Raw genomic sequence first — 22,166 nt, 5'->3', positions numbered from 1 at the left:
ACAAAGTACTGCAGGTGGTTTCTGGTACCTGGTGCATGCTCAGTGATCTTGAACCATTGATACCATGTCTCCAAAGATCCCTGGTCTGGAAAACTCTGATTTTTGTGGCAAACCTCGTTGTCAGAGGCAGTTCCACAACAGGCTAGGTTATATAGGGAAGCACTATCTCAACAAACAAACAAAAATAATCAAGAATATGCCAATTCAGGATGTCTCCCTCTAATTATTTAGAACATGCTTATCTGAAAAGTTTATTTATGCTAGCTCTAGTGCCAAGTGCTTTTTATCCCAGCATTCCAATTCTGTGGTTAGATACCATTTCCGTGGCTAAAAGGGAGAAGAATTACATAGAAACTGAGTAAGACGCCACAAATGTGTTGCCTTCCTCAGTCCAAAGTTATTTATCCTTCCCTCAAAAAAATGTGTTCTCTTGCAGCCATTAGAAATATCTACAGCTCTTTGTTTCTTTCTGTGTCATTCTAGCAACTTAGACTAGGTGGGTGAATATACCAAACAGTGACTAAGAAGCCCCTCCTGTGCACCACAGCAAGGAATTACCCAAAGTTATCAGGGGATGGATCAATTAAAACAGTATCTTTGATTAGAAGAAAATATCATGAGTGTTCCTGATTATAGTTCAACTTTCCTTTCAACCTCTCTCACCATCCTTCTCCCACCCTTTTAGGGTACGTGGTTATGAAAAGGAAGTCTGAATCTCTGAGGTAAGCTCATGTGGATTGTGTTCATTCTTTTGGAACTCACTGTCTTAAGAACTCCTCCCTATGCTCTCTTGAGCCACTAAATCATTCTTTTTTTTTTTTTTTTTTTTTTTTTTTTTTTTTTTTTTTTTTNACTCACTTTGTAGACCAGGCTGGCCTCGAACTCAGAAATCCGCCTGCCTCTGCCTCCCGAGTGCTGGGATTAAAGGCGTGCGCCACCACGCCCGGCTACTAAATCATTCTTTACTGATTGATTTGTGGATTGGTTGGTTGATTTGAGACAGGGTCTTACTATGTGGCACAGACCAGCCTGAAACTTTCTGTGTAGCCTAGACCAGACTGGAACTCACAAACCTGCCGCAGACTCTTTAGTTTAGGGATTACAGGTGTTATCCATAATGTTTGGCTCTCATTTTGTACCTTGGATCCAAAACTAAATTTCAGTGAGGTCCAACACACACACTGTGTTTTGTTTTGTTTTGTTTTGTTTTGTTTTCTCTGTGAAACCATGGGTGTCAAGGAACTCATTCTGTAGACCAGGTTGACCTCAAACTCAGATCTGCTTTTCCCCGGCCCCACCCCACCCCCCATCCCTGAGTGCTAAGTTAAAGCACTGGGCCATCACCACCTGGCAAGACATTTTCTTGCTACCATCACTTCACAGAGATATTTTCTCCAATTTGTCTTTCCTAACATTTATGTCAAAACAGGAACAGAAGATCCCTCAAGATTTGAATTAGAATTCTAATCTCCTCTAGGCAGATACTGAAATGTAAATTTTGTATCATGAAGCTGAATGAGTATCTTTTGTTTTACCCACTCTTGTTTTACTCAATGTTTTCTTTCATTGAGTACATATCACAGAATATATAAATGAGTAGACAGCTACTTTTAGGTGCTGTCAGGCAAGTAAGCTGGAGATGACAGGGCTGGGTGGTGGGCTCTTTGAGGGAGCCCAAGGAAAGCAAAAGATTTATAGGAAGGTAATTCCTGAGGCTATAAGGAGTGCTTCGGAACTGTGGCATTGCCAGTGTTTCCACAGCTCCACATCAGGCCCCCTCACTCACTACACTAGTGTCTGCCTTATAGGTTCTTCAATTTACTGTACTTTCAGTCATGTCCAGTGTAAGCCCCCTGTATCTCCTCTGTCCCATGGCTTCCCTCCTCGGTATAAAGCCATCTAGTTTCCTTCATTGGGTTATATTTCTTTCGGTCAAAATCCATGTCCTTCAGGCTGTCATCCATATCCTCACCTGTGTCTCTGTCAATCACAGCATGCATCCGTAGACTGTGTCTTGAACAGTGTCAGCCCATCATGAGTATTTCAAGCAATCAGCTCTTGTTAAGTTCCAGTCATATCTTCCCTTCACAGTATTAAACCTTCAAGATTGAACTACTATCAGTCTTGTCTTACAGATTAGAAAACTGGTTCACAAATAGGAAGGAGCATCAGGTCTCAACCTCAGGAGTCCATGCTTTGAAGTCTACGTGCTAAATGAAATATAATATAAATCGAACTAATTGCTTCTTAAAATAGACAGGAAATATACCTTCTAGTTGGAAAAAAAAAAACAACATAATTTTAGTCCATAATTTTTGTTCCTGTGTTGCTAAGCTGTCTTTTAAAAATATTTAGTTTAAATCCATTATTTGTGTATGTTAAAGAGAAAGATAGGCTAGGGATGGGCAGGGAGGTAGAGGTGGGGCAGGAAGAGGGACAGGGAGAGGACAGGCATGGGGGTGTGCAGGGCTACATGCATGGAGACCAGAGGAGGTCAGTGAACCTCCTTCCCTATCACTCTGTCCTTTGAGGCAGAGTCTCCATTGGACCTGCAGTTCACATTGAGTGCTCTGCCTAGCAGCCAGAAAGCCCTAGTGATCCTGTCTCCATTTCTCTCAGAGCTTCAGAAGACTTTCTACCTGTTATGGAGGGACTCGCTTCTGACCTCTGCTTCTCCTATTTGTAGGAGTATGCTTAACTGCTGACTCACCTCTTCAGCCCCAAAGTTTATTTCTTTAGTCACTTAATTTAATAGAAAATATTGGGGAAAACACAACACAGAAAAAAAGAGAAGTTGGGTTAGGTTGCACACACCTATTACCTCAAAACTTGATAAGCCAAGGCATGAGGACTGAGTTGTTGTAATTTTGGGGTTTTTGCTTTTGTTTTGTTTTTGTTTTTTTCTAAACGTGTTGTATGTAATTTTAAAGAACACCCTTCTGCCTTTACGGGAGCTTTTTTGGTGCTCCCAGCTGGGCTCCAAGATCAACCGCCCCTGTCTCAGCTCCACCAATGGCCATTTTTTTTTCCCTCGGAGCTGTGATTGATCCCCACCCCTCATGGCTAGTTTCACCAAACCACCAGCCTCTCCTGAGAAGTCTAGGAGCTGCTGTTCACACCCCACTGGCTACATGCTCTCTCCTTATGCCCACCCTAGTGCCTCAGATGGAAAACACTAGTTTTATTATTTTAAAACTAGCCAGGCCAGGCAGTGGTGGCTCACGCCTTTAATCCCAGCACTTGGGAGGCAGAGATAGGCAGCGGATTTCTGAGTTCAAGGCCAGCCTGGTCTACAAAGTGAATTCCAGGACAGCCAGGGCTATACAGAGAAACCCTGTCTCAAAAAACAAAAACAAAAACAAAACAAAAAACTAGCCAGATAACTCAAAGGCTGCCCTAATTTAATCAACTAGCTCCCTCCATCTTCCTTGCCTTCCCCCCCCCCCCACCTCTCATGGCAGAGGCTACAAATTCTAGGGGCCCCAAGACCTACATGTCTGCAGCTTCTTCCTTTCTCCAGGTTTTAACCTGGTCCAAAAACTTTTTTCTCCTGCATCCCTTTTCTTCCTCCTGGAAACTGGAAGTCCCATCTTTTTCCTTTTACCCAGCAATTGGCTTCTGCCTCCCTAATCGACACAATCCAGATCCAATTAGGGAATCAACACCTCCCCCTACATCTCACCTTTTCTGAAAAAAGAAAAAAACAAAAAACTCCGAGATATAAGTTGAACAAAATCATAATTAAGTAAATGTAAAAAACTGTCCTTCTCAGGACAGTATTGTCTGTAGATGACATAGGTAATTTCTGCCCAGTGGCTGCCTTGTCACAATAAGCAACTCCAACTGGAGGTAATGACACTCACTATCTTCTTTGAACAGTGTAGCAGGTACTGTCAGGAGCAGATGTGTCTCATAGTCAAATGATTTTTAATAATGAAGTGGCCTTAGCTGTTGTGTTTTGTGGCCTTGAAGACTTTATATAAGATGTTCTGAACTGTTAAACCTTGACCATTCTCAACTATTTCTAATTAAAATATCTCAAAAACATCCTTTTTTTAATTAGCTCAGAACCTTCTTTTGTTATCTGACCCTTATCTCATATTACTTAATCATCACCCTAAACATTTTGTAATAGCACCTATTAGTAGGACTGGGTTCAAGACTCATATTCTTAGATGAGTTGCAAAGGTATAATGCCTATCTAAGAGTAACAATATTAATTTCAAAATTTGTATTTTCTCCTGCGTCCCTTTCCTTCCTCCCGGGAACCATAAGTCCCACCTTTCCCCCTTCTCCAGCAATTGGCTTCTGCCTTCTTTATTGATGCAGTCATGAACCAGTTAGGGAATCGACACCTCTCCCTACATAAATGACATTTCTTTGTGTAGTTTCTTGGTTGCCCTCAAACTAGGTCTAGACCAGGCTGGTCTCAAACACAGATCTGCCTGCCTTTGCCTCCAGACTACTGGGATTAAAGGCATGGAGGACTATATGTTTTAGGCTAGCTGAGACTTCTAGAAACATAAATGAAGCCAGGTGGGGTGGCTTACTTACACCTTTAATTCCAACACTCAGGTGGTTGAGATAGGTGGATCTCAGTGAGTTTGAGGCCAACCTGTTCTATATAGGGAGTTACAAGATAGCTGGCGCAACCTAGAGAGATCCTGACCAAACCAAGTGAATGAATGGATGGATGGATGGATGGATAATAAATAAATAAAACTAGATAGATAGATAGATAGATAGATAGATAGATAGATAGATAGATAGATAGATAGATAGATAGATAAGCAAGCAAGAAACCCAGGAAGCCAAACTAAGCATTACTTAACACATTCAGGGGCTTCCTCAGTTGTATCTATCACACTGACTCCTGAGTGTCTTGACCTTGCACTGTCTCCCTACATATGTGACAGTCCTAGGTAGAGTGAAGCTGGATTGCTCTTTTCCTTATAATTCTCATCACAGGTGTCCCTTATGTGGCCAACTAGACACCTTCATTTTGGGTCTACATTTCAGTAGGAGAGAAGACCACTGTGTACAAAACACAAAGCTCCATTATGTCACACATCATTGACAATTAAAGTTAGTCCCTTTAAAAATCTGATTTGCTTTTTCCATGAGTTCTATGAAGCTCAAATATCAGTCCACTGTGACTACCCTGACTAACAGGGATAGTGAATGAACTCCACGTGAACCACCTCCTGTAGCTGCAATGGACCAGCAGTCCTCTTCCCAAATTCATTTCCTTCAGTTCAGTGTCTGATGTTTTTGTGCATGCAACGCATGTGAATGTGTGTCATACAAGTGGTCTTTGAGATTATGTAACACACACCAGCCCCTGTGAAAAGGCGCTATGTACCCGGGCGGTGGTGGCACACGCCTTTGATACCAGCACTCGTGAGGCAGAGGCAGGCGGATTTCTGAGTTCGGGGCCAACCTGGTCTACAGAGTGAGTTCCAGAACAGCCAGGGCTACACAGAGAAACCCTTTCTCGAAAAACCAGAAAAGAAAGAAAAGGCTCTGTGTTGTACTAGCACCTATTAGAATGACTAGGTTCAAGCCTCACACTCTTAGATGAGTTGCAAAGGTATAATTCCTATCTAAGAGTAACAGTATTAATTTCTTTTTTTTTTTTTTTTTTTCTTTTTCTTTTTCGGAGACAGGGTTTCTCTGTAGCCCTGGCTGTCCTGGCACTCACTTTGTAGACCAGGCTGGCCTCGAACTCAGAAATCCGCCTGCCTCTGCCTCCCGTGTGCTGGGATTAAAGGCGTGCACCACCACCGCCCGGCATAACAGTATTAATTTCAAATTTTGTTATCATTATATAGATTTATATCAACGTTTTTTTCTGCATCCCTGTCCTTTCTCTTGGGACCCAGAAGTCCCACCATTTTCCCTCTATTCTACTCTTAATGTTAAGAGGATGTAGATTCTATGCAGGTTTCAAAACCTCTTCTTTAAAATAGAACTTCACACTAATTGTATGCATAGTGCCTTGGCTGAGGGCGGAGGCGATGTGTAATGGCACCTGTGGGGGTCAGAGAACAACATTGTGGAGTTGGTTCTTTCCTTGTACCCTCCCATGGTTCCAGGGTTATCACTCAGGTCACTGGGCCCTCCTAACCCCCATTAAAGCATCACAATCCAAAGCAAATACAGGACTTTTCGTTTTAAATCCAGTTTCAAATGCACATCCTAATTGGGTACCTGCTTTGATGCTAGTTATGTCTTCCTACAACTTTCCTTCTATTAATTACATAAGTAATGTAGAAGATTTGAATATGAGCTGCTCTTTAAAAACAAAATAATTCTTAGTCTGATGATAATCACACATTTCTATGACTTAATACTGAGGGCCTGTGTGGAACTATTCACTGTTACAGTTTTTGTGCATGGAGCTCCTGGAGTCCTGAGTATGGATCACAAATGTTCCACTCAGACTCTAAAGATGGCCTCTTATTCTTTCAACATCTCTCTTTTTCTTTCTCTCTGCAGCTTCGTTGCCTTCCCTATCTCTAAGATTGGAGCTTCCCCCAAAAAAGTGGTCGAACGGGCCAGAGGTGAAGACCAGGTCTACATTATTGAAGACACTCCTTACCCTGAAGAAGAGTCCTAGTGGCCCTCTGAGGCACCTTCCGCCTGAGATTAAAGAGACTGTCCGTGATATCACAGCGTCCAGGGCAATTTTCTGTGTTGGTTCTTCCAGCTGTAGTGGAGAGGGTAACCCTCTACTGTGTATACTCAACTCAAGTTTAACATCATCCTAATTCTTGTATCAGCATCGCCTCAGTGTGTCCATTCACTGCAGCGATTCTCTCAAATGTGAACATTTCAGAGGGTTGATTTTTTTTTTTTTGAGTCAACACAATTACTGATAATACAGAAATAGTCTTGGTTATTTAAACCATTAAGAGAGAAATAACATTTAAAAGTTAAAAAAAAAAAAAGTATGAGTGGGAGGGAAGTCCTGAATCCAGAAGAATTTCGTAATCATGTTTTATCTATTTTATCATACTTTGAAATGTCACTTTCCCCATCTTGCCCAAAGGGCTTCAATAATGAGAACATGGAGGTTTTAAGGGAATCTGTTGCTTTTAGAGGTGGCAAATTTCTCATACTTCTGGAAATAAGATCATTTATTATGCAGTTGGTCTTAGGATAAGGGTGGGTGTTCATTATTAGCATAGGTGCTCATGGTGACTATGGACCAGGCACACATCAGGGGAAGAAAATAATGGATCAAGGGTTTCAGTTCATTGGTGCTGTCTCTACTCCACTTCTGTCTTGGTGCTTACTGTTCCTAAACTTACGCACTGAGCTCTGAATTAGGTGCTAGGAGGAGACAGTGAAGAAATAAAAGGGGAAGGAAAGGCGAGAGAGCAGGGCACAGGCTCTCTGATGAGAGAAACCCTATGGCAGGTGTGACAGTATTTGGGACTATCTACTTTTCATAATGAAGCAGTTTGTCACAATCAATAAAATATTTGGATTTGCTAAGAACTAACAAAAGTTGTGGCAGTTTGGTTGTTGAAAAGAGCAGATTGGCTAGAGTTTGTTAATGTCTATTTCAGTCTGCAGGATTCTTAACACCAGATCAGAGACATTCAACCCATAGCCAAGGAGAGCAGGGTGCTGGATCTCAGTACAGACTCCCAGTGCTGTACTATGGAGTTCTAGGAAATGAATGTGTGTCTGCTTGGGGTTTGTTTGGCTGTTTGGTTGGTTGGGTGGGTGGTTGATTGGTGGGTAGGTTTTGGTTTGGTTTGGATTGTTTTTTTATATTTGTTTATTTGTTTTTGTTTTTGAAAAGTCAGATAGTGGAAAGTCGCATTCTGTCTGGGTTTGCCAATGGAGCCTCCTTCATCTGCTGTAAAAAATGATTATGCTTAAAGTGCATTGTTTTAGTTTTCTTAAATATGCAGCAATTATACATCAAAGAATGTTTTTAGCCATGACAGCCCTGATTTGTAGCTTCCCTAGAAAGACTATGGATGGTGATAGTACAGGAGTTATAGTCTCCAGCTTGGTTTTAAAAGAGGAATTAAGAGGCTAAACCTATTGCATCTTAAGACCAGCCTCCATCTTAAAGAAAAAAAGCCTAGGAAAATGACCTACAGCTGAACTCCTGCTACACCCAAGTGCCAGGAAGGACCCCATGTCCTTGGCCCATTGCCCAGAGTTATTCTCTAGCTACTTCCTAGCAACAGTCAATCAAAAATGAGTCTGACTGTTTCAGATGTACTTTCTGACCATTTGTGATTGCCATGGTCTTGCTTCAGAGCACCCACCTGAGAGCTGGCAGTACTCATTCTGTTAGATGCTCGTCAGGCTGGACACTCCCTCACTTGCTCCTAGTCTACTGTAAAGCTCTTTCCAAATGAGGGTTGAGAGTTACTTCGCCAAACCGTCCTATGGGTTAGCCGTGAGTAAGGCCAAACTCGAGTGTAAAATAAAGAGACCCCAAGGGGATCATATTGGTATTGGCTCCTTGGTGGTCTTTTGCGGTTCATAAATGCTTCCAAACACAACAATATTAGAAGTTAAACTTTTTCACGTATGATGATTTATGTATCATCCAGAGAAGTTGAACACTTAGGACACCAGTATCTGACAACTTGAGACTGCAATTAGTGGGCCCATGGACAGTTTTCAGGTCTCCAGATGACTCAGCTGAGGGGCCAAAGTGACAAACTATAGGACTTGATGAGGCCTTGATATTTTCCCAAACTTCAACACTCTCCTCCAGCTAATCACAAAGATAAATTAAGATGACTGAATAAAAGACATACGTGAAAAAGTGGAAAGTACAGAGAATTTTTTATAAACCACCTTCCTCAACATACACAGCCATATACACATGCTGACTGAGCAAGAGAATGAGATATAGCAAGAGAGAAGGGGTTGGTAGAGGAAGAGATGGGTGAAGGAGAAGAGGAAGAGAGAGGAGAGGAATCAGGAGGAGAAGGGAGAGAGACCTTGTCAGCATCAGCATTTCCCATCACTGTGGCACAGATATCAAGACTAATGAACCAATTTTGTCACAATTGTCGCCTGAAGTCCAGAGTCTCTTTCTCTTGCTCCTGTGCATTCTGAGTTTTGACAAATGTATGATAACAGGGATCAACCACTATTGCTTCATAGCGAATAGTGTGTGACAGACCAGGGAAAAACCCCAGAAGTGCTAAATTCCCAGTCTTTACAATGAACAATAGTCCCCTCCAGAATCTGCTTCACTCATTGTCTCAGGCTCAGGGGTACCAAACTCTAGTCTCCTTGATAATTGATGATATCTGTCCTGACTCTGAAGAAGTCATCCAGTCATCCCCCCTCTCCTAAATCTCAACTATAATTGTTTGTTTGTTTCTTTCTTTGTGGTTCTAGTTTGTTTTTAAGAGTTTTACTTGTGTGTCTGTATTTGTGTGTGTGTGTGTGTGTGTGTGTGTGTGTGTGTGTGCCTGCCCATAGAGACCATAAAATAGTGCCCAATACCCTGGAACCAGAAATGCAGCACCTCACATGGGTGCTGGGAATAGAACCAGTGTCTTCTATAAGAACAGCAATGGTCCTAACAGCTGAGCAATCTCAACAGCACTGGGGTTTTACTTTTTTGAGATAGGTCCTTCCTGTACAGTAGGTGAGCCTCTAACTCGAGATCCTTCTGCCTCAGTACCTTGAGTGCAGAGATAATGTGTGCATGACCATGGCCAGCCCAGCTCCAGACTATAATGAATACCATTTAACTTATTGCTGGGGGATACTAAAGCGTGTTGATTCATGTGCTGTAGGAGGCAGTTTTATACGTTTCCAGGTTCTGGAAACTGAGCTAACTGAGCTAACTGCTGTGAGTATTCATGTGCAGAGACTTTGTGCATGCGTCAGATGAGTTTTCAGCTGATTTAGGTATCCAGAGTCCAGGGACTTCCAGGTGAGAAGGGAGATTAGAGACTGCCTCTCTGGGAGCCTGGAAAGAAGTTGATTAGAATAAGAAAATACAGGCCATTTCCCAGGGAAGGAATCACAGAGCTTCAGAAGTGCAGCAGGGAATGAAAGGGTCCCTGAAAGGGGGAAGAGAGGGGCACTTGATGCAGAGAAGTGAGCAGAAGCCTGGGTCTCATCCCTGCAGTTTCCCAGGAAGCAGAGGGAGAAGAAACAGCTTCCAAAGGTGAGCAGGAGCAGAGATGGGCAGTCCTACCACAGGACAGGTCCACAGCCCTCACAAGCCCTGAACCCAGCTGTGGGTTTGATTGAGCTGATTCCTCTGGCTGATGAGTCAGCAGGAGGGAAGAATCCCATTTTCTTACTTGGAACTCAAAGGCCTCACACAGAAGCCATCTTGAAACAAGGCCTCAGTTGAGCCTTCCAGTCTACACTGAGGAAAGGCCCAGAGATACAGCTTTGGGAAGGATGCAGACCAGGCACTAGGTGGAACAGACAGCAGGAGGCTGGGTTCAGACTGAGCACACCCTCAGAGTCAGAACAGACCTCATCAACTATCAGTAAGACTGAAGGTTGTACCTCTGTGCCTGAGCCAGTAGGTAGAGCCAATTCTATTGTTCTTTGTTGTAAAGCCTGGGAATTTGGAATTCCGGGGTTATACATGATAACCATACTGAGTGTCTCACTAACATAGACACTTTTAATACAGAAAATTCACTCTGGGGAAATGGGATTTTGGGGAAGTAGGGAAGAACATGGCTGAATGGAATGGGATTCCTAGCAAAGAGAAGCAGAATTAGAGATTCAGTGGTGGTGACAGGTCTGTAAGTATAGCCTGGGAACAGAGGAGCATGTCCCTGCAGAGTAGAGTGGGCTCCTGGGGTGTCAGGAGGCTCAGGCCATCACTGTGCCATCTTTACCCTTTGGCTTATGGCCACTGCTCTACCACTGACCCTGACAGCAGCGTGCAGCCCCTTCTGCCACGGCCACTACCACTACCACCACCACCACCACCACCACTTCTCATGCTGCTCACCCTGATGGGGCGAGGAAACTTGTCCAGGAGCTGCCTATGTGCCGCAAACACATGTTTTAACCTGGAATATCAGTACAACAGTGAGCAGCCTGCCCCCTGGAAACACTGCCTAACCACAGGATCACCCTGACTCTGAGCAACAAGACATCTGAGATGAAGAATGGTTGATTTCTGGGTTAAGTCTCCTAGAAAAACCTCCAAGATCCACACCACTCCACATTGATGTTCATTACTTCTGGAAACCATGAGGTCCACAAACTTTGCTGCCTCTGCTGCTATGTGCAGGGAAACATCTTGCAGTGGCATAGATGACTGCAGACTGATAACTGAGAATGAGAGACAGGGACCATTTCTGTGACAACCTCCCCCAACCCCAACAATATACAGGCTAGATATAAAGATACTAAAAAGAGGGCTTAAGAGTTTGTGTAGCCCCCTGAGTGATTACTAGGGGGGACTAGTAATCACTCAGGGGGACTAGGGAAGTGGACTAGGGATGTTGCTATAGACCGAGGCTAAAATTGCACCTTGAGACTGGAAGATCTGAGGGAGCTTCTCAATTCATGAGAGAGAAGTGTTCTAAGAAAGGAACCAGCCATGGGATAAGTATCTGGACCAGGAGAATGTGGGAAATCCTAGAAGCAGACAGGAAGCCATGAACTCTGTGTGTGTGTGTGTGTGTGTGTACAAATTTATAATCCCAGCTGTGTCTGTAGCTCAGTTTTAAAGCACTTGCCTAGTATACATGGAGCCTTAGATCCTTGTGAAGAAACCCAGGAAACAGAACACACCTGTGACCCCAACAGGAGTGCAGGAAGAGAGATCAGACGTTCATAATCATCTTTGATACAAAGGAATGGTAGACCAACCTGCATTACATCATGAGACACCCTCTCATAACAAAACAAAAATCACAGCAAGCAGCACCAAATTGAAAAGTAAAATGATTTTCCTTACTCCATTCAGCAAAGCCTAATATTATTAAATCTCCCCAACCCATCATGTCTCTTCCGGCAAATGGGTGTGAGGGCATCTTCCAGTCACTCAGATGGTGGTCATCCAGACGTTTTCCCTGAAACAGATTTATGACATTGTCCTCAGTGTCTTTAAGCAGACTATATGTGGTTGGTTGGTTGGTTAGTTTATTTACTTATTTGGTTTGTAGGAGTAAAGACACTGTCAAATTTCACAACTGTTCTGGAAATGCTTTCTTGAACAACATTTTACTCTCTTGAACAACATTTTACCCTCTAATTGACAGATGGGAAAGTAGTCATATCCAGTTTCCTATTTTACACAGCTCCCACACTTCGGGAGCCTCCTTGGACAATTTAGTAACAACTGAATGCTGAACCCACATATGGAGAATCTTGGCTTCAGCCCTTGAAAGATCTCCTCTCACCAAGCAGCTTTGGCCAGCCTAGAACTCTCTGCATAGCCATGCTGCCATACAATGTAGATCTACCTTCCCTTGCCTCCCCAGCACTGGCACTAAAGGTGTGCACCACCATAGCTTGCACTCCCTAAACTTTGGAAACAGAGTCTATGAGCTAGATTTATTTCTTTCAACTCCCCCATTCTTATGGGCTCCTAGTAAACATTGATGAGAAAGATGTTAGTTAATGCCTTCCAGGAAGTATAACAAGAGACAAATGTCCCTTCTGCCCTTATTCCAGGAACTCCTGGTCTCTCCAGTTCATTCTGCTTTCTGGAATGCAGTTTATTTTCCTATAAATCTAGAGGGCTGGTCCAGGTGTTGAAGTCCCCCCAGGCTTACAGGCACATCTAAAGTAAGGATCTTTGGTGCAGATGGAAAACAGCCCAGGGCACACTAGCGATGCGCCCTTACTTAGGCTCTCCTGTAATGTTTATTCTGATGAGCAGATGCTATCTAGTGGGTGGATTGGAGAACTGGAGACTCAGTTTTTACAAAGAACAGGTGAGTGTATAGCCAGGAGATAAGGATGAAATTACAAGAGAGACTTGTCTTCATCCATAAATAGCTCTGGAAGAGTTCATGGGCAGCAGATGACCAGAAGGAGAGACTAACAAGAAGTCACTTTTCCCTAAGTACAGGTAAGTGAGGATGTCTACTGCCTTATGCTGAAGAGAAAGAGTCAGGATAGTGTTCCTTGGAGTGTCTGTACCATGTGGAATTACGTGAGAAGTGATGTGGGGTTGAACGTGGGACATTAAACAGTGGTGCTTGAGCCCTGAAACATTAGAGTAACTTACCATCCAGTAGGGTTCTGTGGATTCTTGCAAAGTGAATCTATGTTTGAATAGAATAATGGGTTTTCATAGATGACTATGTGATGATATCAGAATGGGGCCAGGGAGGTAAGGGCACACATATATTTGCAGTGTTGTTCATTGATTTTTGTGGTTTGTAAAATTAGAGATTTTTGTAAGAAAGAGCTTGTGACTGTAGACACTGCAGGTTTTATGTTAGAGGTGAGTTAGCTAAGGGCAGAACAAACTACATTTTGCTTTAGTTGGAATGTTGGACATGCGAAGGGAACGGCCAATGCAAGTACATGGACAGCTTTTAGAACTTTGATTTTTTTTTTTTTCTCCTATGACTAGGAAGTCGTTTAGCTGATTAACAATCAGGGAAAAATTTTGTTTTGTTTTTCGAGACAGGGTTTCTCTGTGCAGCCCTGGCTGTCCTGAACTCACTTTGTAGACCAGGCTGGCCTGGAACTCAGAAATCCACCTGCCTCTGCCTCCCGAGTGCTGGGATTAAAGGCATGCGCCACCACGCCCTGCACAGGGAAAATGTTTTGAGAAAGGCCATACAAAGATTTTTTAAAACGTTTGATCTGTTAAGTGGGATTCCATGACTCCCCTAACTTGGGGCTTGATGGCTGATGCCCTTCACCTTGGGCTGTTCCCTAACTTGGGGCTTGATGGCTGGTGCCCTTCACCTTGGGCTGTTCCCTAACTTGGGGCTTGATGGCTGGTGCCCTTCACCTTGGGCTGTCTGTCTCTCCTGGTCATTTGTTTCACCAACGATCAGCTATTGGTGCCTACTGTGTTCTCACTCTCTCACAGCACCGCCCCCACCCCCACACCCCTCCCCTGTCCCTTCAGTGAACTTAGAACAAGAGTCATAGAATATAACAAATATGCCTCAGTGGATACTCATTAGATTCTCGAAACAGTCGTGAAGTCTTACTCTGCACTTTCTATTTTATTACATATGAGTGTGTGTGTGTGTGTGAGAGAGAGAGAGAGAGAGAGACAGAGAGACAGAGACAGAGACAGAGAGACACAGAGAGACAAAGAGAGAAACAGACACAGAGACAGAAAGAGAGACAGAGAGACAGACAGAGAGAGAAAGAGACAGAGACACAGAGAGAGGAGTAATTATAACTTCCACAAGATTAATCTGTTCTTTAACCACTGTGTGCTTGGGGATCTGATTTTTTTTTCTTTCCTTTTTTTTTTTTTGGTTTTCTGAGACAGGGTCTCTCTGTGTAGCCCTGGCTGTCCTGGAACTCACTTTGTAGACCAGGCTGGCCTCTCTGGTCCTTGATTAGTTTCTTCCTTCACTGAGGAAGCCATCCACCCACAGCTTCTGCAGACACCCCTGAACCCCACTCGTGTCTAAGCTGACACCCTTTACTTCCATTCCTCAGCAAAAATCTTCCTCCTTTGTGTCAAAAGAAAAAAAAATCATCCAAGAGTTGAGGCAGAGAGGTGGAGAAATCAATACCTTGCTTCAATAATCTTCAGATCATGCAAATACACACATTGTTTGTACTTTCTGTTTATTCTTTGAGCTGAGACTCATTTTGTATCCAAGACTGGCCTGGATCACATTGGAATCTCCCTCTCTTAGTCTACTGACTGAGATGTGGTCCCCATACATCAGTGTATCTTATATTTTCATTTGATTTTGGCATGTCTTCATGTGTCTTAGTCTGGCCTCCACATAATAAGTACCTAAAGGTGACTTTGATCTTTTCATCCTCCACTACTAATATTCTTGAATTACATACAGGCAGACACCACCATCCCTGGTTTCTCTGATGTGGAAGACTGAACTAGAAATTCATACCCACTAGACAAACTGTCTAGCATCTCATACACCCAGTTCCCATACTAGTAGTTTTATCATTTACAAATGAAAGGGGAAAGAAAACTTAGCATCTTAACAAATATTTTCCATCCCAAACCCTTGAGAAATGGAGGCATGGCTTTAGGGGTTAAAGGTCAGGCTTTGAGACAGGAACGTATCTCATAACATATTCAAACCCCAGATATCTCCTCCAACCCTGTGGTGGGAGAGGCTCTTTCCTCCTCTGCTGACAGCCCCTCCCCTCATGCACACTCAGGCCTGAGTACCTAACTCATCCCCTGCAGACCCCCAGCCTACAGGAAGCCCCTGTGCTCTGCCTTCTGAGCCCACAGTCTGAGAGTCTTGATTCCTTCCACCATGTTGATCTCCGTTGTCTCTTCCACAGTGAACTCCTGCAAAGACTCTAAGGTGCCCTTGCTTGTCAGCCTAGCAGTCACAGCAGTCCTCAGAGGGCACCAGCTCCTGGGACCCCCACACCCCAGCAGTAACTCTCTGTGTTCTTGGGGAGAGGAAAGTCCCCACTAAGTGGCTCCTGAGCCCTGTCCCTGCTGTGTCCCCTGTTCTTCTCCATGGCTGTTTCTCACTGTCCCAGCTGCCCTGCCCTCTCCCCTGTCACAGGCACTCTCCTGCATCTGAACCTTTGCCCTCTCTCTCTCTTCTCCCCTCACAGCCCTTTCTGGTTGGCTAACCCTCTTCAGCCTTGCTCAGATTCCTTCTGTGTGACAGTGTTAGAAAGACATTTCAGCCTGACAGTGCAGGGGAAGCTGCCCCCGTGCCCTCCAGCACTGCCGCGAAGCTCCCTGGGCTTGCTGGATGCTTTCTTTGTAGTTTATCAGCACTGTTCATGTGTTTATCCATGCAGGGAAACAGTGAATTATATATATATATATATATTGGTTTTTTTCGAGACAGGGTTTCTCTGTGTAGCCCTGGCTGTCCTGGAACTCAATTTGTAGACCAGGCTGGCCTCGAACTCAGAAACCCGCCTGCCTCTGCCTCCCTAGTGCTGGGATTAAAGGCGTGTGCCACCATGCCTGGCAAGAGTGGTACTTCTTGATCCTCCCCCTGCCTTGCTCTATGAGTGCTGACAGTGGAACTAAAATTAAAACCTTCAAAACCCTTGTCTTTGGCATCTGTGGGACAATGTGCATAGTAGACCCAATGGTTCACATTTTACTCAGTCAATGTTTCTAATATTAAACTTGATTGAGACTTTGGGTCTAGCCACTGTGGCTACTGAGCAGAAAGAGCCTGCAGTCAACCACAGGGTAAGTATGGCCATTAGATGGATGTTCCTTGTTTAGGCTTCTACCAGGGGAACAAACTCTTCTCTCTGACTGCAATTTTTCTGTTTATGTCTTCCTTGTGACGAGACCAGAATGAGACTGAAGGCTCTATGTGGGAAGGAGCAGGAAAGAGGAGTGTTTGGGAGGACAGGAGGTCCCAGCAGAGAGGCCTATGTGATTCAGTCAGTCAGGATGAGACCTTCTCAGACACAGTGTGGTGAGGGCCACAGCCAACCACATTGTCTCCTCATTGTCCTACAGGTCACCATCATGCTGCCCCTTCAAGTCCTCATTTCAGGCCTCCTACTCCTTCTCCCAGGTAAGTGAGAGGTGGGGTGGGGGATGCCTGGGAGGATGGGGGTTCAGACAAATACATTCCCTGGGGGTGGAGTACAGGTTACGTAGTGAGCAAAGAAGCTGTAGCCCCAAAGATGTTTCTTAAGCTCCATGAATTTCAAAATGTATGGCTCAAATATAAGACCCACAAGACTGTCAGGTAAGGGATAAATATATGTGCATAGATGTAATATTTAAGTAAGGGTGAGAACATGTGTGTGCATGTAATCTTCAATGCATGAGGGCTGCAGGTGGGCTGCAGGAGGGCTGTAGACACTGGCCCATATTCCATTGGAAAAGGCTTTCATTTTCAATTGTTTAATTAAAATACTAATTGAAAATATTTTATGATATAGTTTCTTTTTTTTTTTTTAGATTTATTTATTATTATATCTAAGTACACTGTTGCTCTCTTCAGACACACCAGAAGAGGGTGTCAGATCTCATTATGAGTGGTTGTGAGCCACCATGTGGTTGCTGGGATTTGAACTCAGAACCTTCGGAAGAGCAGTCAGTGCCCTTACCCACTGAGCCATCTCACCAGCCCATATGATATAGTTTCAAACAGTTAATTGCACATTAATATTTTCAGACAAGGTCCAAGGTAGCTTTGGTTGTCCAAATATAGGACAGACAACTGCAAATGACCTCGCTACACCTCAACAGCTAAGATCTAGGTAGGAGCCCCTACATCTCATACAGATTCTAAATATTACAATCTAATCTCTAGCAAGTGGAACTGTAGAAGTCATTAATTCTTAACATACATTTGTATAATTTTATTATGATAGTATGTATTATATTCGTGAACGTAAAAAAAAATGTATTTAGAAAAATTTGAGCGATGAGTGTCCCAGGGAGAAGTGCAAACCCATTACACACTCATTTCATACAACAAAAACCGTGCTTTCTCAGACCCGTCCCAAACACACAGGCCAGACACAGGGAAGGCCAGAATGTAAGTGACCGCCCAGTGACTCTCACAGTTCACTGTTCTGTGTTGTTTGCTTATTCCATTCTTCCTGTGCTGGGATCCAACCCAGGGGCTGGTGTGGTCCAGATGAGCATGGCATCCTTGAGCTGCGTCTTCAGTCCTCAGAGTCCCCTCATGTGGAAGCAGCTGGTAATAGGGAATTCAGTCCAACCTCTCAACAGATATATCAAAAAGTTATTATGCTAGCTTTAAAATATGCATGATTTAATCCTTGATTTAATATTCTGATTTTGTGGTCTCACATTATGAATCTTGTTCAGTTTCTGTAATGTTATCAACACATACAAAGGAGTCCTTTTTCAGGTTTTTGGTTTTGGTTTCTCTTTGTTTAGGATAAGCTTTGAGGACTGATCACAAAAGCTCACCCCTCCTGGGTGATTTTTATAAAACCCATTCTGAGCTTGGCCTGGTGGTACACACCTTTAGGGAGATAGAGGTAGGCAGATCTCCATGAATTCAGGCAGCCAGCTCTATATAGAGAGTTCTAAATACTGAGGTCAGTCAAGGCTACACAGTTAGAGCTTGTCTCAAAACCAAAACAACAACAACAAAAAACCAAAACAAAACAAAAAAACAACTAATCAACAAACAAAAAACAATGAAAACCATACGAACAAACAAAAGTCAATCTGAAAATTGACATTGAAGTTAGCAAAGTTCTGCCTTTACACCATCAATGCTGAAAAACAGACAGACAGACAGACACACACACACACACACACATCCTGGGCTCTGCTCTTTTTATAGGGAGGGGGCTGAAGAGTGAATGATTTCCTTTCAATAGCATTGAGGGGAGGGATAGGAGTGGTTTGACACGGGGTCTCTCATAAGGCCAGGTTGGTCTTCACTTCACTGGTCTTCTGCCTTCACCTTCGAAGGTCATCTTTTGCAGGAAGCAGCATTTTAAAAATTTTTTTAAATATTTGAGAGTCAGTAGAGATGCTTGTAGTCCCATTTCTCTAGAGTCGGAGGCCAGAGGATAGTAATTACAAGAGAGCCTGCACTACAGAGCAAGGCCCTGTCTACAAACCAATCTACAAGTCAGAGATAATGGAGCATAGCTTTAATCCTAACAGGCAGAATTGGATGGATTGCTATGAGTTACAGGCTAGCCTAATATGAAGGTGTCCACCAGACATTGGGATGAAAGAAGGAGGTGTGGACTCTGCAGGGTCAATTTAATGCCTGTTAGGGTAGGAGTGTGAGACTTTTACATCCCTTTCCCTTGAATTGTTGGCTCTATCTTTAGGGGTAGATGCCTTTGTAATTGGTAAGGTTCTGGGGGATTTTGGGAACTTTTGCTGATTAGCTATATTTGGCTCAAGCAGGGTGTCGGGGCAGCTTCTACAGCTCCTGATTGGCTGCCCATTAGGGTGGTTCAGGCTAGGTGGTGGGACAACTTCCTGACTGGTTGCTGGTAAGGGGTGAGTTTCCCTGGAATCTACTTGTTTTGGACTTTTCCAGTTGTGGGAAACAGAAACTTAGGCCTAGTCTCCCAAACTGCCAGTTTGCAGCCTGTCATGGAGTCAGCCTGGCTCTGACTAAATCTGTCCTCACAAAGGAATTGAATCATGAGGATGTGACTTCTTTTGGTGATGTTTCCTAATGTCCTTTACCAAGAGTTAACAGTGACAATAGAACCCAATACTAACTTGTCCCTATTTTTTTTTTTTTAATTCTAAACATCATTGTGTAATTGTTCAGTCTCGGCAGTTGTTACTTGTGTTTTCTTGTGTTTTTTATTTATCTATTTTATTTTGAGGCTGAATATCACTGTGTGGTACAGATGGCCTTGCTCTCTCCCCAAGTAGATCAGGGTGCCTGGAAACTCTCTAATCCAACTGCCCCTGTCCTTTTTTTTTTTTTTTCCCTGTCTTTTTTTTTTTGTTATTAGATATTTCCTTTATATACATTTCAAATGCTATCCCGAAAGTTCCCTATACCCTCCCCTTGCCCTGCTCCACTACCCACCCACTCCCACTTCTTGGCCCTGGCATTCCCCTGTACTGGGGAATATAAAGCTTGCAATACCAAGGGGCCTCTCTTCCCAGTGATGGCCAACTAGGCCATCTTCTGCTACATATGCAGCTAGAGATATGAGCTCTGGGGGTACTGGTTAGTTCATATTGTTGTTCCAACTATAGGGTTGCAGACCCCTTCAACTCCTTGGGTGCTTTCTTTAGTTTCTCCATTGGGGGCTCTGGGTTCCATCTTATAGATGACTGTGAGCATCTACTTCTGTATTTGCCAGGCACTGGCATAGCCTCATACGAGACAGCTATAACAGGGTCCCTTCAGCAAAATCTTGCTGGCATATGCAATAGTGTCTGGGTTTGGTGGCTGATTATGGGATGGATCCCCAGGTGGGGTAGTCTCTAGAGAGTCCATCTTTTCGTCTTGGCTCCAAACTTTGTAACTCCTTTCATGGGTATTTTGTTCCCTATTCTAAGGAGGAATGAAGTATCCACCCATTGGTTTTCCTTCTTCTTGATTTTCTTGTGTTTTGCAGATTGTATCTTGGGTGTTCTATGTTTCTGGGCTAAAATCCACTTATCAGTGAGTGCATATCTAATTCTTGAACAAATGAATGTATCTGGAGGATATCATCCTTAGTGAGGTAACCTGTCTTTTGACTAATGGGAACAAAGCCTGTGTCACTGTGCACAGCGGCTTGGAATCATTAATAGTGAGTTGTTATCAAGCTTAGAAATTCTTTCACTCGTCAGTGTTTAAAAGTCCTCTATTTGGCTCCTCACTGGGCCCACAAGAGATGCTGTCTGATCCTTAACAACCACTTTGTATAATTCCTCATGACTTAAGCTCACTGAGCTGACTCTGCTGCTGTCCCGGGACCTTCATCAGCTCCAGTGCACTTTCCCATCTACCTGGGAGAAAAATGTCCCCGAGCAAGCAAAGAGAAGCTCCTGAGATGGTTGCTTCCTTTCTGGTTGTTGTTCCCATATGACCTTTTGATTAGGGTTATTGGTTTTCAGTTGTTTTGGGGGGTTTTGTTGTTGTTGTTTGCATGATTGCTTCGTTCTCCACTAAATTTTTACTGTTCAGGGAGGGTTTGAATTGTTTTCATGCCTCTGTCCATACATTACATTGGACTAGCAATCTGATCGTTTGAATCTAAATGTGTGAATAGTTTGTACCTAGTGGTATGAAGAGATTTACTGCACCTCAGCCACACCCACTGCCTGCTGTGTTGCCCTCAGAGTGACAGGAGTGCTTGCCCCTCAACACCTGGTTGTTGGTTCCTGAACCCAATAGACCCATTACTTAGGTGTTCCTTTAAGGGAAAGGGGGAGTGAGGGCCAGCAAAATGGCTCAGTGGGGACAGGTGCCCATGACTAAGCTAGATCACCTGAGTTCAATTCCTGCAAGCTAGTTGCTAGAAGGTGAGAACCAACTCTCTCAAGTTGACCTCTGACCTCAACACTTTGCCCATTGAAAATTATGCACACATACAAACAAAGGAGGGAAGCGGAGAAGAAAGAGAGAAAGAAATGAAAATAAGTGAGTAAATACAATTTTTATAAATCTTAGAAGTGGGTTGAACTCTACCTCCATTCGCTTCCTGCGTGTAGCGGGTGAACACATTTTTCACATCACACCCATTAAGGAGGAGAGTGTTCAGAGCAGTTGTTCCGAGTTCCTGGGTTTTATTCTGTAGTTGGCAGAGTCAGGAGTGACTGCTGCTGCTTCTGGGGAACCATGAGAGCCGACAGAGCAGTGTGTGCTCCTGCTGGAGCCCTCACTCACTGTTTCTTCCAGGCACCATTTCCAGTTACTTCTAGTCTAGGATCTCTGTGCACTCTCAGACCATCAGTACACATACAGCACTTCTGATTTTCCTGATTTGTGAGTTACAGGTTAAACCTGTATTGCCCAGTAGCAAATATGCAGTACTTCAAGCTATTAAATCTCTTGGGCATTGCCTTGATAAAAACACCTAGAAAACCGAGTTCCATAAAGTATTTATATGCAGAATTATCAGTGGTTTATAAATGTACATGTAAGCTATGAATATGAACTGTATGCATATGAAAGCTACATCTATCCATATTTAGACTTGAGTGCCATCTGTAAGCCATGTATAAATTTTTTAAAAATTCCGAAATACCCAAATTCTGAAACTCCTTGCACCAAAATATTTGCATAAGCGATATTCACTATGTTTCTTTTATATTGGAAAAAAAAAAAGCATAGAAGAATGTGTCTACTCTCTATCCAAAAGTACCAATTATTTGTGTTGGACTTTGCATAGGGACTTTCATGGGGCAACTAGGCTAATTAGCCTTCAGCGATGATGCAGTGCTGTGTGCTTTCAAGAAGAAATCAATATGAAAGCAAGGGAAAGCTGAGCAAGAAGAAAGAAGAGTCTTTTGCTACACCTGCTCCATAGCACAGCAATGAGAGGCTGTGCCCTGCTCCATAGCACAGCAATGAGAGGCTGTGCCCTGCTCCATAGCACAGCAATGAGAGGCT

General features: G+C 43.5%; 2 protein-coding genes across 5 annotated transcripts in view; both read left to right on the top strand.

Annotated features, from left to right (window-relative positions):
• Nucleotides 1–6,674, top strand: part of LOC110304629 (T-cell immunoglobulin and mucin domain-containing protein 2) — a 35,429-nt gene extending 28,755 nt beyond the window's left edge. For 3 of the 4 annotated variants that reach the window (XM_021176058.2, XM_021176057.2, XM_029483909.1), the window contains 2 exons: nucleotides 686–722; nucleotides 6,499–6,669. In XM_021176058.2, the coding sequence (XP_021031717.1) occupies nucleotides 686–722; nucleotides 6,499–6,619 (158 nt within the window). In that variant the 3' untranslated portion in view covers nucleotides 6,620–6,669. Of the gene's footprint in view, nucleotides 1–685; nucleotides 723–6,498 lie in introns of all 4 variants that reach the window. The other variant, XM_029483908.1, reaches the window with a different exon arrangement.
• A 6,327-nt stretch (nucleotides 6,675–13,001) lies between these two features.
• LOC110306328 (hepatitis A virus cellular receptor 1 homolog) overlaps nucleotides 13,002–22,166 on the top strand; it is a 22,383-nt gene continuing 13,218 nt past the window's right edge. Inside the window, exons 1-2 of the mRNA XM_021178496.1 lie at nucleotides 13,002–13,051; nucleotides 16,607–16,664. Coding sequence (XP_021034155.1) covers nucleotides 16,616–16,664 — 49 coding nt within the window. The 5' untranslated portion in view covers nucleotides 13,002–13,051; nucleotides 16,607–16,615. The remainder of the gene's footprint in view (nucleotides 13,052–16,606; nucleotides 16,665–22,166) is intronic.

Source organism: Mus caroli, chromosome 11 (genome assembly GCF_900094665.2).
Source record: "Mus caroli chromosome 11, CAROLI_EIJ_v1.1, whole genome shotgun sequence".
In the NCBI taxonomy this organism is placed as follows: Eukaryota; Metazoa; Chordata; class Mammalia; order Rodentia; family Muridae; genus Mus; species Mus caroli.
This window is presented reverse-complemented; position numbering and strand designations above follow the sequence as displayed.